The sequence below is a fragment of the Haliaeetus leucocephalus genome, unplaced genomic scaffold, assembly GCF_000737465.1.
Source record: "Haliaeetus leucocephalus isolate CR32 unplaced genomic scaffold, Haliaeetus_leucocephalus-4.0 Scaffold871, whole genome shotgun sequence".
Classification (NCBI taxonomy): domain Eukaryota; kingdom Metazoa; phylum Chordata; class Aves; order Accipitriformes; family Accipitridae; genus Haliaeetus; species Haliaeetus leucocephalus.
The window spans coordinates 4,509,626-4,526,019 of record NW_010973307.1 but is presented as its reverse complement, the minus strand read 5'-3'; the positions used below and the strand labels follow the sequence as shown (position 1 = coordinate 4,526,019).

General features: G+C 54.4%; 1 protein-coding gene across 2 annotated transcripts; it reads left to right on the top strand.

Annotated features, from left to right (window-relative positions):
- The first annotated feature begins 3,661 nt into the window (after nucleotides 1-3,661).
- On the top strand, nucleotides 3,662-14,230 carry DNAJC27 (DnaJ (Hsp40) homolog, subfamily C, member 27). 2 transcript variants are annotated; one of them, XM_010583175.1, is made up of 8 exons: nucleotides 3,662-3,748; nucleotides 5,252-5,334; nucleotides 5,856-5,925; nucleotides 9,064-9,228; nucleotides 9,692-9,814; nucleotides 10,367-10,527; nucleotides 11,912-12,040; nucleotides 14,103-14,230. In XM_010583175.1, the coding sequence occupies exons 1-8, from the start codon at nucleotides 3,662-3,664 to the stop codon at nucleotides 14,143-14,145; spliced, it is 861 nt and encodes a 286-aa protein (XP_010581477.1). In that variant the 3' UTR covers nucleotides 14,146-14,230. The 2 variants fall into 2 exon arrangements, with proteins under 2 accessions (XP_010581477.1, XP_010581478.1); XM_010583176.1 differs by having other exon boundaries at nucleotides 11,912-14,230.
- The last annotated feature ends 2,164 nt before the right edge of the window (nucleotides 14,231-16,394 follow it).

Here is a 16,394-nt window from a genome sequence, read left to right as displayed (position 1 = left end):
GCAACCCAGGCTCAGCACAGACACAGCTGGGAACATCTAAATCATGGTGACCACATGTCGTTACCAAATGCCTTAAGGGTGACCCAAGGGAGCGTCAGCAGGGAATGAAAGGCTGGTGATCAGGAGACACCGAAGCTTGTGTCCCTGAGCCAGGACCGGGGTTTGCGCATGCAGGAAATCCCCTTAGAGCCTGTGATACGTGCCTTAATTTCCCTGGGGAGCCTATCATTTCCTAACGCCCCGATAAACACGCTGAGACAACACTTGTGCGTGGCAGGAACGGCTGTGTACCTTCATGATCTTCATATTCTTTTGCAGATATTGACACTATGTATAACCATACTTTATCTGTGTATGTGTGACTTTACTACCCTACCTGGATGTGATTTTAACTACACTGCCCCAATTATTGCTTGTCAAGTACTGTCAACTAACTATACCCCCTAAGCCTAATCTCTAATGGAAGAGTTTTTGCAGCATGCAGCCTTACATCAACTGTTGAAGCAGAGGAGGGAGCAGGCACAACAAATGTTAATATCTGTCCACCACAGGTCACACAAATCCTGGAACGTGCTCAAAAAATAGTCAAATGTAGCTGGTGGGAATGCCCTTTAGGGTCGTCTCCCCCCCACTATGGGAATATTCAACGTCTTACTTCATCCCTCAGTTGTTATCTTTATTTTGAGTAATTTTTTATTTGTTTTAGTGACTTCTTCACATATTAGTACCTGGTTTTCGGCCTGTACTATTCTGACGGTTTCTTGGTGCACCACCGTATCAACTCAATGTGACCCGTCATTGCTCCATGACCAAACTCCCCTCCATGCCTGACACCCCCAGGGAGGGAGGTGGGAGGCATCGACATTGGCCTTGGCCTTACACCACCACAACAAGACGACAACCCTTTCTCCCACCAAACAAGGGGTGAAATGCAAGGCTAGCATTGCCTCACAAGGTATTTCCAGGCCCCGTGCACACCAAGGACAGAACCAGCATGGAAAGGGAGCAGATGTGGGATGTGATGATGGGTTTACAAGCCCAAATGGTGCTTCCACAACACAACAATTAAAAAGGACAGTCCCATCAGGGAATGTGGGATTCCCCAAGCCTGGTCGGCTGGTCCAAGTCGCTTGTCCAGAGAAGAAGCCATGCCCTGCTCCCTGCCTGATACCCATGGTCGTGTAAGTCTTTGCATGCCCGGATATTAAGCCTAGTCCCGTATTAGTGAATTACTGGATTTGCTGTCATTATGACCTGGATAATTGCACTACTGATCTGTATTTATTGCTGTACTGTTATTTAGAGATAAATTGTTTATCCCTAAAGCTGCTGGTCTGGTGTCTGTTGCCATATCCTGAACCTATAAGTCGACAGGGCTGCTGTAAGCCCTTACACTGCCCAAACTCGGTAAGGAGTTGGCACACTGCTAAGCTACTTCCCGCGTCCTCCTGTCCAGGCACAAAGGGGTTCTGTTCCTCCCAACCCAGAGAAAACCCCACAGAGGGCTTTATATCTGGTAGCAAAACAAGGAAAAAAAAAAATTACCTTCTTTTTTTCTCCTCTTTTCCAAACAAACTAAAGGACATGCTTGGCCCAGGATGAAATGCCCAAGGAAATCCCCAACTTCATCTCTGTCAATCCGCTGGGATCGGGGCGGGGCAGCGCAGCGCTTGCCTCCTGCCTGGCAGTGGGAATTATAAGCCCATTCCTATGCTGCTACTGAGCAGTAGGGTCCCTGATAGCTTGGGAGAGGGGACAGTGCCCTGGACCAAGGCGAGGAACTGCCCAGAGATGTCCCCACTGGCATCTCAAGGAGGAAGGGCTGAATTCACCAAATCAGCTGCCAGACAGATTTGTAAGAAACAATAACACCCATATGATCAGGAATGACTGTACATGGATGCATAGGACCAGCGGAGGGACAGTTAAAGGAATCAGCTTACACTGGCATAGAGATCTGTGCCTGGTTTCATCAAGCAGCCAGACAGCGGGAAGATGAAGAACAAACCGAAGATAACAAAGCTAAAGATAAGGTGACGTGAAGATGAAGAACAGAGCTGGAGCCATAAAACACCCAGAGATGGATAGTGGCAGGACTCTTTTGGCAAAGATTTATGAGACCAGATAATGAGGCAGAAGATCCCAAACAGCCCACAACAGACCTGTCAAAAAAGCAGCTTCTCGTGGCCAGCCAGGAGGAAGCCAGAAGAGGGGACACAACAGCCAGCATCCCTGGTCCATAGCACACACTAACGACCCCCAGCACCCACTTCTGCCACCCCCACTTCCAGACCGGGCTTCTCGCCAGCCAGACGCATGCTCCCAGCAAGATGTGGCAGTGGGGGGGTGTCACAGGATCCCTAAGCTTAGGGCATCTCCACTGAGGAAACCCTCTCCTGGGTCCATCTTTATCCTGATGGCAAAGTCCCCCAAGAGCCGAGAGATGCTCAAATGATGTGGGCCCTGCCTGGGGATCTCCTTGCCAAGAGGCGGCCATGACCCCCCTGGGAAGAGGACCTCAACCCCCTCCGAGCCGTGTGTGTCCCCCCCCGTACCTTTTCTTCGAGGCATGGATGCAAAAGTTCCCCTTCTTGACAGGATCTTGCTGGACTACAAGGAGCAAACAAGGACATGATTTACAACCAGGGTCCCCGTGGATGGCCCTGCCCCAGGGATGGCCCCCTCCGCTCAGACCCCGTGGGCCGTGTCCCGGGGTGCCACGGGGCCGCTGCCAGCTCTGGTGTCACCTAAGGCCACCAGCAACATCGTCCCCTCTTTCATGAGGGCTCCATCCTCAGGGAGGGCCCATTCCTCCCCCCCACCAAGAACCGAGTCAACACCAAACCCAACAGCTCCTGATCAAGACCGAACCGATATCTTCCATCCTACCCCCCCCCCAGAAAGGCTGTGAGCTGCATCCCACCCAACCCAGCCTATTCTCGATCCCACAAGGACCCAGCTGAAGCAAGAGAGCAGGCAACACCTCCCCATGGCCATGCAGCAAGTCTGGGGGGGGACACACACAGGAGATGTAACCCCCAACTCCTCTACCTGGAGCTCTCCAGGGCCACCCCAACCCTCACCGCTCGGCCCGTGAGGGCAGCGGGACGGCCCGGGAGCACCCAGGACAACACGATGCTACGCGGTGCGGCCGCTTTCGGACCCCTGGAGGTGCTGGGACAGGGCAGGGGACATGCTGCTGAGAGCAGGGGCGGAGGGCAGGCTGTGCCGCAGGTGGGAGGGCTGCTGCTTCACCCCTGCTCCCCTTGGGGAGGCCAGGGGACCCGGGGCCGGGTCTGTCGCTTCACTACGGCACCTCGCTGCCGACAACCAGGGCAGTGCAGGCAGGGCAGGCAGGGCAGAGATGGCGGGCAGGGGACCCGAACCCGGGTCCTTTCCGTGCCCACCGCGCCTCACTGCCGCCCCCTGCAGGACGGGAACGGCTGCTGGCACAGCGGCGCGCCCCAACGTTCTCGCCAAATCTCGCGACAACTTCGGGCTGGGGTAAAAAGGGGGGGGAAACTGGCGGAAGTCTCGCGAGAGCTGAGGCGCAGGGCGGTGAGGCGGTCCCGGGCCCGCCGCGCTCCCTCCCTCCCTCCCTCCCGCCTTCCTTCCGCCGCCCCAACCGGGCCCGGCCCGGTCCCCGCCGCCCCGGCCCGCCATGGAGGCGAATCCGCCGAAGCGGAAGGAGACGCGCAAATCGCTACGGATTAAAGTCATCTCCATGGGCAACGCGGAGGTGGGCAAGGTGAGGCGCTGCGATTGGCGGGCGGGCGGTGGCGGGCAGGCCAGCTATCCAATGGGAAGCCGGGTGCAGGCGGCCGCGTTGCTAGAGAGGCCGCGGATTGGTGGCTGTGCCGGCCGGCGGAAGCCAATCAGGGGCAGGCCGCGCCGTGCGGTGCGAGGCTGGAGGTTGGAGCGAGTGGAGGATTGACAGCTTCGGGGGTGGGGCCGCGCGCCGTAACGCCGGGTTTTATTGGCTGCGTGGCAAGGGGCGGGGCCTACGGGGAGGGGCGGGGCTGTAACGCTTCCGCGCGTAGCGGGCGGCGGGTGTCATGGCGGCGCCCGCGGTCTTTGCTGTCAGCGGCCTCCTCCGCGCCCGGGCTCCTCCGTACCCGCCGCCCCCCGGTGCAGGCCCGGTGCGGGGCTCACCGTGGCTCTCCGCCCCGGCACGGGTGGCCGGTGGTCAGGGCCCGGCCCGCGGTCCCGGTCGGGGCTTGCCCCAAGGGCCCGCCTGGCCCCAGAGCGTCCCCCGCCTCTCTGTGGGGTGGGTCCCTCCGTGACCCGGCTGCTGAGGAACACCCGTTCCCGTGTCCGCTTCCTGCAGAGGGAGCCCGCGTTACCGTGTTCCGGCCGCAGATACCGTCGTGCAGCGCCTGAGGGTAGAAAGTGAGGATCCAGCCCTTAGTGCCTTCCTGGAGGGCAGTCGGAGGCTGCTGGGGGAATCCCACCCCTCCCCAGTTTGGCTTTAGTCAGGGTTTCCTTAGCAGCCCCCCTTCCTCCTGCTGTGGTGAACGACACAGGTCTTCTTTGGGATGTTAATACTTCTTCCAGCCAGGTTCTGATCTGAAGTGCTGCCCTTTTTTTGTCTGCTGAATAAATGTAGTCCTGTTAAACTGCTGACAGCACAAGGGTTCCCTTGCGGGCAGACAAATGCCTCACTTTATAGTAAGAAAATCCAGAAGGATCTTGCAGGACAGAGTGAGTGAGCAAAGAGGTGGCAGGTGACATTTATCCTTATGGCATTTATCTTTTGATGGCTGATAGCAGTTGACTCCCCTGCTCTCTCTAAACAGTATCTCTGCCAGTCAGTGGCAGAATTGGGGCTGGAGGGACCTAGTGTGACCCTGAATGTCCTTCTCATGCTGCCTGCTTGGGCTGCCAAAATATTCTTCATGGCTTTTGGGGAGCTGACTGCCCCCAGGCCCCTGAACACACAGCTCCTCCAGGCTGGATGTTTTCTATAGGGGAATAAATCAGTTTCTTGGCACTCCTATCTCCAAACAGGTAAGGAATAGCTGTCACCCGGGGGCTGGGATCCTCGGTTTTCCTTCCTTTGCAGGAAGAAAACTGTTCCTGGTAAAGGTTGATCCTTTGGTTGTGGGTTAATTAGCTAGTTTAGGGACTTAGGGCAGAGTTGATGTCTCTGCAGACATCCAGCTGGCTGGGGGCTGTCAGTGAATTCCCTGTTAACATGAATATTATGGTGTATGGTGCCATCCTGCTGAGACTCCCTTTTCCTTTCTCCCAGAGCTGCATTATAAAGCGTTATTGTGAGAAGAGGTTTGTTCCCAAATACCTGGCGACTATTGGTATTGACTACGGCGTCACAAAGTAAGCACCTTCATGGTGAGGAGCCACAGGTGCCGGGAGAGTGGGATGAGCTGGGTGGTCGCAGACAGCAGGCATGGGTCTGCCAGGGCCTGGGCAAGGTGTCTGCTGTGGGCAGCACTGGTCTCCACAGGGGCAAAGGCAACGTGCAGTGGGGCTGTCCCACCTCCTGCAACTCCTGAGTGACCACACAGCTCTGAACCAGACACGCTTGGCTCTGCCAAGGCTGCTTAGTTTCCACAGCATAATCTGCACTTTTGCTTTAATAATAAGGTAATCTGCATAATCTGCCTTCCTCTGGTAGCGTAGCTCCCCATTACCATGTTACATCCAGAGCTGGTGGTGTCCTTGTCTGACTGGCTGTAGGGGCAGTTTTCTGGTGATTAAACCCCGGCACTCAGAACTTCTTACTGATTTTTCTGTCCCCGATCACCCAACTCCGTCTCTGCAGAGGGCTGGCTGGGGCACAACCTGTGCAACGGCTGAGCTAGAGCCTTCTCAAGTGTTTCCTACTTCTCTTTCAGAGTGCAGGTCAGAGACCGAGAGATCAAGGTGAACATCTTTGACATGGCGGGGCACCCATTCTTCTATGAGGTAAGGCAGACCTGGGTCCGGGCAGCACACCGCAGGGCTGCCCTCAGTCAGCCCATCTCAGAAGCGTTCAGCACCCATCAGCTTTCCTCAGATGTGCCTGAAATTGGGTTTGGGGGTGGGAAACTTGAAAGTACATTTCTTAGGAGCTTCCTCTGCTACAATGCTCTCCCTTCTTTCCTGCCATTGACACCTAATGCAGGCCAGCACTGGAAACCCCTGCTGCCTCTCTGTCAGTGGTGATTCCCTGCTGCTAGGGGCTGCCGAATCCAGGAGCCTGATGGAGGTGAGGCTGCCACAGCTGCGTACTCCGAGGTCCAAACAGTAGTGAGACTGAGTGCATATCCCCAGTAGGCACACATAGGCACACCTATACAAGACATATATACGTATACACATGGCTGGCTGTGCAAATCAACACAGATAGAAACAGCCAGTGATGGCGCAAACAGCACCAGTGGCCTCATCGTGGTCTCTCTGGCTGATCAGGAGAAGGGAACCATAGTTATTAAGACTAGAAGCTATAAAGCCACAAACAACTCTGATAGAAAGAATAATCCAACAACTTTCTCATAAGCCATGAGTGTAAGGTTTGGCTGTGCTACCACTCGTATTGCTAACCCTATTTCAAAGTGGCTCCTTGTGCTTATGAATCTGCCCATCTTGAGGTTAAATTTACTCAGATTGGGAGATCTTCGGAGCTTACCCTGGGCATTTGTAGCATACTGGCATCCTAATCCATGACCAAAGTGCTGTAAAACACTTACAGTTGGACTAGATGATGGTTGTAGGTCCTTTGCAACGGAAATATCCTATCCTATCCTAAAATTATTTGCTACACGAGTAATAAACAGTACTGTTTACTAAAAGGAGCTTGCAGGATAAAACTTTAGGATTGAACACGTAGACTACAACTTCCGTTTTGGGGAGCTGGCACAAAGAAATGATAGTGCTCATTGCTAATCACGTTTATTTTAAATTATAAACAAAGTAATAAAGTGGGCCCACAAGTGGAAGAAAGGAACATTAAATGTTTATCCAGTATAATCCTATTAACAGTGTAATGCATACTAATTCGTAATTATAAATACACTGTTGATGCTTGGCAAAGTGTCATCCTGTGACTAATAAAAGTATATAGAATGTTAGGAAAGAGCAGCTTATAACATGATAAATACTAACATGACATAAAATAGTGAAAATGAGGGAGGGCAAAAGAGTGAGACAACAACGAGGAATGTAATGGTTTATACTGGCCAGGTGACTGCCTGGCTTTTGACTGTTATTTATCTGGTTGCTCATAAGCCTCCCATTCCTCCCTTGTGTTCTCAGCATTTGCTTGTTCCATGCTCTGAAGTTTGGGGCACAACAAGGATTTCTATGTTATTTGTCTCTGTGTGTAGAACTATAAGCCTTGACTTGGGTTTGTAAGTCCTTATACAGTACAAGTAACCAGTGAAATGTAATTAATTAAGAATAGCCTGGAATACAGCAGGAAGCAGGGAGATTGGAGGGCAGAGCTGACAGCATAAAGAAATTGAGGGACAGAAGACTGTAAAGACTCTTCTGATGCAGATGTGGTCAGTAGAGGTCTTTCTCTGTAGCACAGTCGTCGCTTGCAGATGTATGAGCTGCTCACATGTATTGACTTTCTGGCTATGCCATGGCCAGTCCATATGAGAGACAATGGAGGAGAGAAAGACTCAGAGTCCTTGGAAAGTGTAATGGGCTTAAACTGTCTGTTTGGTGAATAAATATGTGGCAAATATTTATTGAAGAGCAACAAGACAGAAAACTGATGCTGCTTTGCTGCTTTGTTTGGTTTTGTATTTTCAGCATTTAATACTTGTGTAGTAAGTCTCCAATGCATAATTGGTTTTATACTAAAATATAAGTAAACAGGGAAAAATAAAAACAAAAACCCCTGCCAGGCACAAGTATAAACTGGGAGAGGAGTGGCTGGAGAGCAGCCCTGCAGAAAGGGATCTGGAGGTGCTGGTCAACAGCAGGCTCAGTATGAGTCAGCAGTGTGCCCTGACATCCAAGAGGGCAAACCGCAGCCTGGGGGGCATCAAACACAGCATGACCAGCTGATAAAAAGAGGGGATTATCCATCTGTATTCAGTGTTGGTGTGGCCTCATCTTGAGTACTATGTGCAGTTCTGGGCCCCACAATTGAAGAGGGATGTGAAGGTCCTTGAATGTGTCCAGAGAAGGGCAACAAAGCTGGTGAAAGGGCTTGAAGGAATGTCCTATGAGGGGCAGCTGAGGACTCTGGATTGGTCTGGTTTGGAGAAAAGGAGGGTGAGGGGAGACCTCATTGCTCTCTGCAGCTTCCTGAGGAGGGGAAGTGGAGAGGAAGGTGCCGATCTCTTCTCCCTGGTATCCAGTGACAGGACACGTGGGAATGGTTCAAAGCTGCGCCAGAGGAGATTCAGACATTTGGACAATGCCCTTAATAACATGTTTTAACTTCTGGTCAGCCCTGAAGTGGTCAGGCAGTTGGACTAGATGATTGTTGTAGGTCCATTCCAATGGAGACAGTCTGTTCTATTCCAATATCTGTCCTGTAGCTGACCTTAGGCCTTCATCCAGCAGCTGTCCTGGGGATCCTCGGTCTCCCCAGTTGCTGGCACTGGGCATACAAGCCCCAGAGGCTGAGCCCTGCTCCAGCTGCTGGTACAGACCCCCTTATGCACACCCACACGCACAGATGAACATCCTGTGGATCCCTCCAGTAGCTGGGCTTAGACATGCAGTCTGACCAGTGACTAACCCTGAATCCTCTCTCTCCCCTGCTGCCTCATGCCCAGGGACCCACACGGGTGTCTTGGTTGATTCCCAGACTTTCCAGTCTCCCTAGGAGTTGGTCTGACGCCTTGTCTGCCATTGTGCGTCTGTACTCTTTTGTGTGTAGGTGAGTATTTTATGGGCTGATCGCTCTCCTCTGGCAGCACAATGAGGGTATTATTTGGATTCCTCTATCTGTCCTTTTTCTCTGATCTTCTGGTTGTGTGGAGATAAGATTTTAATCACAGAATCTAATAGGTGCTAGGTAAATGGTGATCCCCGAAATCTGCTGGGCTGCATGCTCTCAGCCTGGCTGTCACTGATGCCAGTGTCCTGCCTTTGTCCCCGCAGGTGAGGAACGAGTTTTACAAGGACACGCAGGGGGTCATCCTGGTCTATGATGTTGGACAAAAGGAGTCTTTCGATGCGCTGGACGCATGGCTGGCTGAGATGAAGCAGGAGCTGGGCCCCCATGGGAACATGGAGAACATTGTCTTCGTTGTCTGTGCAAACAAGGTTGGCTGTGATGAGGAGTCAGGCTGTGGTGCGGTCCTGATCTCTGGCCCTCAGGGCTCGTTGTGTTCCCAGCTTGAGCCCAAGCTGTCTAGCTCCAGCTGCAGCAAGGGAAGTGTTGTTAGGTTGTAGGGAAGACTTTGTAAGAGCCAGGCGTGTATGTGAGGAATGCCGGAGACCACATTTCAATGGGGTTTTGAGAATGTGGTGGCCACATGTCAGTCAGGAAGGTATCAAGTAGTGGTGACATTGTCTCTGGACTAGATAAACTCTCAAAGGCCTTTTCACTTGAACTTTCTGTGCTTTCTTTCCATACTGTCTCCATCCCTTCAGGATAAGCAAACAGCCTCTCCAACCAGACAGGCCCCTTACCCGCTGTTAGGTGATCAGCCTTGGAGCTGTGTTCCTCCAGCTGCTGCTGCAGACCCTGGCTGAGCTCCGATCTCTGCCTTTTCTCCCGGTCTAGATCGACTGCACCAAGCACCGCAGCGTGGATGAAAGCGAGGGGCGGCTCTGGGCAGAGAGCCGGGGCTTTCTTTACTTTGAGACATCGGCACAAACAGGAGAAGGAATCAACGAGATGTTTCAGGTGAGGCAGAATGAAGGTGGCGAGGGCACAGACACCACACTGAGCCAGGATTTGATGGCAGAATCTCTCCTGAACTGCCTGGATCCCACAAAACCTGTTGACTCTCTGCCCCAGAGGTGTCTTCCCAGTGAAATGCCACCCTGAGAAAGCCATAGCTGTTTAGCTGAGGTTCAGTGTGGGTCCTCCCAGTCCTGACCTGGCCCTAGCATTGCATTGCTCAAAGCTGATGATCCCTCTTGCTGCACTGGGAACATGATGCAGAGATGCCCGTGTCACCTTTTCAGGTCTAGCACTGAGCTGAAGTGGGTTTTAGATAAATGTGGGGCCTGGCCTTCTCAGTCTGTCCTGTGGTCCTTGCAGGGACCGGATTCCCCCAGACTGGGGTATCTCAGTCCCCCATGGCCATGGCGGGTGAACATTCAGCAGTTGTGCAAATGCTCTGCCGTGCTTCGGAGCATGAGCCCGCAGCCAGCGAGGGCAGTGGGGTCTCCTATGCACTGCTACCACCTCTGGGGACCGTTCCTTCCTGCTAACTCCTCCCTGTGTCTGTAGACTTTCTACTCCGCCATCATCGACCTCTGTGACAACGGCGGGAAACGCCCTCCTTCCAGCATGGGGGTCGGCTTCACCAAAGAGCAAGCAGATGCCATTCGCAGGATCCGCAACAGCAAGGACAGCTGGGACATGCTGGGGGTCAAACCTGGAGCCACAAGGTGAGGGAGACTTCAGCATTTGCCTGGCTGTCTGTAATCTGTCTGACCCGGCAGGCTGGTTGCATCTATGGTCTCTTAGTGACCTGCCTGCTGATAAGCTCACCTTGGTTTATATAGCAGCTGGGCACAAGTATCTAGCCACAAAATTGAGGCAGTAGAAAAGAAACCCTCAGTCCTGAGCACCAAATTTCCCCTTTTAACAGACAAGCCAGGCTGGAGACAAGGGGGGAATGTTGAACATGAGAATTTCAGCCCTGCCAGCTGCCCGGCCTTGCATCCTGCCTCCAGGCTGAGCCGTCTCTGGTCACGCACTTGCCAGATGCACTTGGAGCAGCTCCAGCTTTACTTTCCTTGCCCTCCAGGTCTGGAGAAGCTTTCGGGCTGCTGTAAGGCTGCTGCCCACATTATCAAAAAGGGACTGATGTTAGAGCTCTTCCACCTGGAAACGGTACTCCCACAAGACAAGCTTTCTCTTGTCTTCCTTGGAGGACCTCTGGCCAGGTGAAATTGGTCATTGCCTGTGTAAGGGGTTGGATATTGAATCTCCCAGTTCTGCTGTATGACTTGGGCAACTAAAACAAGCTCTCAGAGCTATGCCTTGCTTTCTTCTCTCTGAAACACAAGGACTACCCTTGTGTACTCCTTATGGAGGGGCTGGAGAGTGGATTTCTGGAAAACATATAAGATTTGGGACTCGAACGTCCTCCCGTTGGCGCTCTGAAATGTAGGTGCTGAGTCTAACCCCTCCCCCAGCCCCCTCTCATCCACAGAGGGAGATCAGCAGCTCTGCAGGGCAGTTTGTGCTGTGGTCACCAGCACGGATGGACTCACCTCCCTCAGGAGGTGCCCCCCTCTCTCCACAGCCTGCAGCTGGAGCCGAGATGTCTGCCTTAGACCAGACACCCAGGGCTTAAAGGGCTGAAGTGATGTGCAATGCCTTCGCCCGGAGTGCGTAGGCGGTTTGATGCGAAGCTGAGTCAGGGTGCATGTGCCCCCACGCTGTCTCCCAGCTTTCTGTTCTTGTGGTGCCAGAGACTCAGCACACCAAGGCACGTGTCACAGGCACGTGTCTGGCATGGTGGGAGCATTCGTGCTGGCACAGTCCTGTGGTGGAGAGGGTGTATCTGCCCCAGGAGAGGGGATCTCCCCCTCATCTGCTCGTGACACACCAAGAAGTGCCCTGTGTGCTTTTCTGCAGCTCTTTCTCTATAGCATCACTTCCAAAGCCTGGAGGTCCTTAGTGCCAGTGAGGGAAGGGTTCGAAAGTGTCTACACAGGGCCCTTGAGGACAGGGAGAGCTCCTGGCCCTGCTGTGCTGTGCCAACGTGGCAAGGCTGAGCTGGGCTGTGCGTTGCGTGGGTCCCCTCACTCTTGTGTCTTCTAGGGACGAAGTGAACAAAGCCTATCGGAAGCTGGCTGTACTGCTCCACCCTGATAAGTGTGTGGCTCCCGGCAGCGAGGACGCCTTCAAAGCAGTGGTGAACGCCCGGACTGCGCTTCTAAAAAACATCAAGTAGGAAACAGAGGCACTCAGAGCTGGAAACCTTCCCCTCTTCCCAGCTAGCTCCCAGGCAGCTGTACAGCTGTGGGGCACCCCTCTCCTCCTCACGCTTACTGCTGGCATGGACACAGATGCTCCCAGCACTGGCTGCGGGAGCAGGACTGCATCTGACCATAGTGTGCTTGCCGTGTGCTGGAAAGGGGGCAGAGTGCTGAGGAGGGGAGAGGGGGACCCCAGAGCCCTCCCCTTCATCCATGGTTGGTGCAAGTGCTGAAAGCAGTGAGGTCCCCAGCTTCCCGGCTGTGTTATACCTCCTGGGAGTTACCAGCTGTGGAGGGGCTTGGCTGCGTGGCTCTAACCTGTGGATGCAGCGAGGGCAGAGCAAGATCTGACCCGAAAGCTACTGTGCCTGAAAGCATTGGTGTCATGGGTGGAGGATGCCCAGAAGGAGTGAGGGGTTGTCAGTCCTGGGTTATCCTAGAACCACTTCCGCAAGGCTGCCCGTGCTGAAAGCTGCACAGGCACTGCTGAGCACCGGGGTGGTTCAGCATCCCGGGCAACGCTGGCTCCTTCCAGCTGACACCCAAGGATGCTGCTTTTGGCAGTGAGGAGAAGGGTGGGTTGCTTGAGGAAACCTCCTCTGGTACTGCAGGGAGAAACTAGCTCCAAGGGTGTCCTTTTCCCCTTCCTCCCCAAGCTGTCGTGGTGCCAAGAATGGTCCCTTTGGCAGGACAAGGGCTCTTCCTGAGGCACCCACCTACTCATCACAGCACAGAGTCTCCTGCCACCACCTCCTTCCATCTCCCTGAGCTAAACTCATTGGGAAGAGCCCCTGAGGCTGCAGTCCCTCAAGCCACGCGCTCCCTCTCCCAGCCCTCTGCTTGCACCATGCTGGTGAGCTCTGGGTAGGTGCTGCTGTGAGGGACTGTCCTCTGGTGTGGGTGGCCCTAGCTATTTGCAGGCAGGAGGAGGGTGTTGAACCAAGGAGGAAGCAATTCAGCCCACAGCATGGCTGCCTGTGAGCTCTGCCCTTCCTCCCCTCAGCCAGCTTCGCCTCCCGAGCTTCATCCACACCACAGAGCTGCGTGGGTGCCTGCGATCTGCCTGCTCGCTTGGCTCCACGGCACTCTCCGGTGAGGTGAGCGGTGGAGGGGGCACGTTCTCCCCCAGCCCTCTTCTCCCAGCAGCAATGCATTGCCCTGCTTTGCTGGTTGTGTTATGGATTGCGGATCAGCAGGTGGGTGTGGGTTGCTCCCTCCTAGTCACGGCTGCTGTTTGAATAATCTTGTTGATTTAGAGGGGAGCATTGCTGGTCACCCCAACAAGTGCTTGTAGAGGCTTAAGATCTGGCTGTTGTGTTCCTGAGGGAGGTCAGAGCCATGATGGCTGCCAAGCTCTTACGGGAGAGTAAATGGGAGATTCCTTGGGCTCCCATCATTTTGTCAGGACCCAGTTTTATTTTCTTGCTGCTGTATGAGCTTGGCAGGGAAGGTCAGGATGCTAAGCTACAAAATGAAAGCCACTGAGTGTGTGCCTATGTGTCCTTACCCCACCCTACAGGTATCCTGTTCAAAAGTGTTTTCTCTTGTGGTCAGTGCAATATTTTTTTTTCACTTCAAGGCAGCTTTTCTATGTTTCACCTTCAAAATATATCATAAATCAACAGTGGATTCCCCCCTACCCCTTTTTGGCAGCAAGCATTAAGGGACTTTAAAGCCAGTATCATTTTGCTCTTGCTCTGGTTTCTGGTGCTGGGTTGCTGGGAAGGCAAAATAAGCTGTCCTGCAGGGAAGCACTTTTTGATCCTCCAGTGTAGAAATAACCAAGGGGAGACATTGCTACAAAAGGTTAATGTTAAAAATAGCTCCATTTTTCCTCTCCCAGATGTATAAAAAGCTGGGCTGGGGGAGATCAGCAGGGCAGGCATTGGAGCTGTGGTGTTACACTGATGGGGTCTCGTTCCACACATTTTAAAACGCTATGGAGTTCACTGGAAACCTCTCCACTTGTCTAGTGGAGGAAACCACTTAATTCTGGCTTCAAACCTATTTCTCTGTATTTTTTTTCCATTGAGGTGGGTAAATAATCCTGTTGCTGAATGGTGCACTTCACTTTGAGGGTGTGATCTCAGTGCCTGGAGTGGTTTAAAGGCGTCCTCGGTTCCTGCTGCTCAGGGGCTCTCCAGGCTATTGTGCCATGCATGGTCCCTCCTGTTTGCTCCTCAGGTGATTCTGGCCACCAGTCTTGGGGTTTCTTCTGTCTGTTTACAAAGCTGACCGGATGTTTGGAGATGATTACACACGCATGTCACGTCTAGCGATGCCAGTGACCTTCTGAGTTGTGTTATTTTTATAAATTAAACCCCCCTTTGGAACAAAGGAAGCCCTGTGAGCTGTCCTCCCGCGGCGACTGCCTGCTGTTAATGTTTAATTGCCCTTTGACTCATTTCTCTCCTCCCCAGCTGGGTCTGGCCGAGGCTGGCAGTGAAGAGCTGCCCTCGAGGGTGATGATGGAGGTTGTGAATCAACTCTGCAGGAGTGGGAGCTGGGTAAGGGATCAGTGCAGCCCTGGGAGTCCCACGGGGACATGATGTGGGATGCACCCAGCTGCGGTGGAGCCTGGCTCTGGCCAGGGGACCCAGAGGCAGAGGGGCAGCTCCTTCCTTGCTCCATGCACGCACACCTCCGCACCAACAGCCCCAGTAGTGTGCTTCCTCCACACCATCTCCATCAGAACCCCAAGCTCCAGATCCCTCCAGCAAGGCTGCCACCATCCAGGCTGCGTCTCTGGCCTGTGAGTCCCACATCCTCCCGCCTCATGTGAAGAGTGAATCCTGCTGCTGAAGCGTCCATCCTGCAACGAAGGCACCAGCATCTGAATCCCAAACGAAGGGACTTCCCATTCAGCATCCAAAAGTGCAGCCAGGAGCCATCTCTGAAGATCTCTGGGAACGGAAAGCCTCCCTCGATGTGCCCAGAGGCACTGCCCTGCCTGCCTGCCCTCTGCCTGCCTGCTTGCGCTTGGTGGAGTTGGCAGGCAGGGAGGACATGAGGATTTCTGGTCTGGCCGTGTGCCCAACAGCCACGGTCTGCTCCTTGCTGCTGCTCCAGGCTCGTACACCCTGTAACGTGCCCAGGCAGGGCCCGGGGAACGAACCCTCCCCTGAGACGAGGCTACACTCATCCTGCTTCACGAACCAGTGCTGGGTTCTCTTGCTGGTCTTCAGGCAAGTTTTGCTGGTCTTCAGACCAGTTAATCTTCCCAACCAGGGCCCATCCAGCGTGCCCTGCCCGTGGCCAACCTGGGATGGGTTGGCCTGGGCTCCTTGTGCCAGGCCCTGTGGGACATGTCCCACTGTGAGTGGCCAGGGCTGCTTCTCCTGTGCTGGCCAAGGCATGGAGAAGGCTGGGCAGCCCAAGCCCCTGCCTGCACCCTGCTCGCTTGTGCTCCTCTTCAGCTGCAGCAGGACAGGAATAACCCTGAGCATGCCTGGAACCTCTGGGGAGCTGTGGCTTTGGTGCTCTCAGTTTGATATTAATTACTGCACAGCAGCAATTACTTCCCTGGCAAAGCAGTTGGGGTGGCCTCTCGTTAGAGCTGCTGGGCGAGGATGCACGGGAGCATAGTGCCTCTGGCCATGCAACGGCTCGATGGGGCTGAGTGTGGTTCTCCCGGGTATCGGGGAGGGCTCCTTGCAGCGTGATCCGGGGCTGATTGAGGGCATCTCCCTGATGATAACTGAAATGCAGCCGGTTTTCCAGATCCAGGGGTGCAGGTGGCGGCTGAAACATGGGGAAGAGGAGGCGGAACTTTCTGAAGAGGTTTCAGTGGGGTCTGGGTCAGGTTGCGGGGGGGTGATTTGGGCAGCCTAGATGAAGGGGGGCGTGCAGTGGGGACACATCGGGTTTCTCTGCTCCCCTCTGGGGCTGTGGGGAGGTGGCTGTGACCCCGGAGAGGGCTGTGGGGCGACCAGAGCCGGGCAAAGGACAGGCTGGCGGGTTGTATGGGTGCATATGGCCCAGCACCCTGCTCACCCCCTGGGGTTGGGGTCCCCAGCACCCAGCGAGGCTGTAGGCAGCGGGTTCGAGATACGTGGGGTGCAGCCGCGGGGGGCTGCGGAGTCTGTGAGCTGCCGGGGGCGGGGGATAGGACGAGGAGGATGGACTGGGGAGCAGAAAAGCAGCACTGGGGCCGAGGGAGGACCACGAGTGGAAGCAAACCCACCCGGGAACCTGCCGCTGGCCCTCGTTCCCCATCATCCCCATCCCCAGCAGAGCCGTCCGGCAGCCGGCACCGAGAGGGTTACGGAAGGCGGAGACGCACCGGGACGCACCGGTACCGGCACAACCGGCGGTGGGTGCCCGCC

Excerpts from the sequence above, each read along its gene's own strand:
- DNAJC27 (XM_010583175.1), top strand. The coding sequence starts at position 3,662 with ATGGAGGCGAATCCGCCGAAGCGGAAGGAGACGCGCAAATCGCTACGG. Across the intron at positions 3,749-5,251 it reads GCAACGCGGAGGTGGGCAAG|AGCTGCATTATAAAGCGTTA; the intron begins GTGAGGCGCTGC and ends CCTTTCTCCCAG. Across the intron at positions 5,335-5,855 it reads ATTGACTACGGCGTCACAAA|AGTGCAGGTCAGAGACCGAG; the intron begins GTAAGCACCTTC and ends CTTCTCTTTCAG.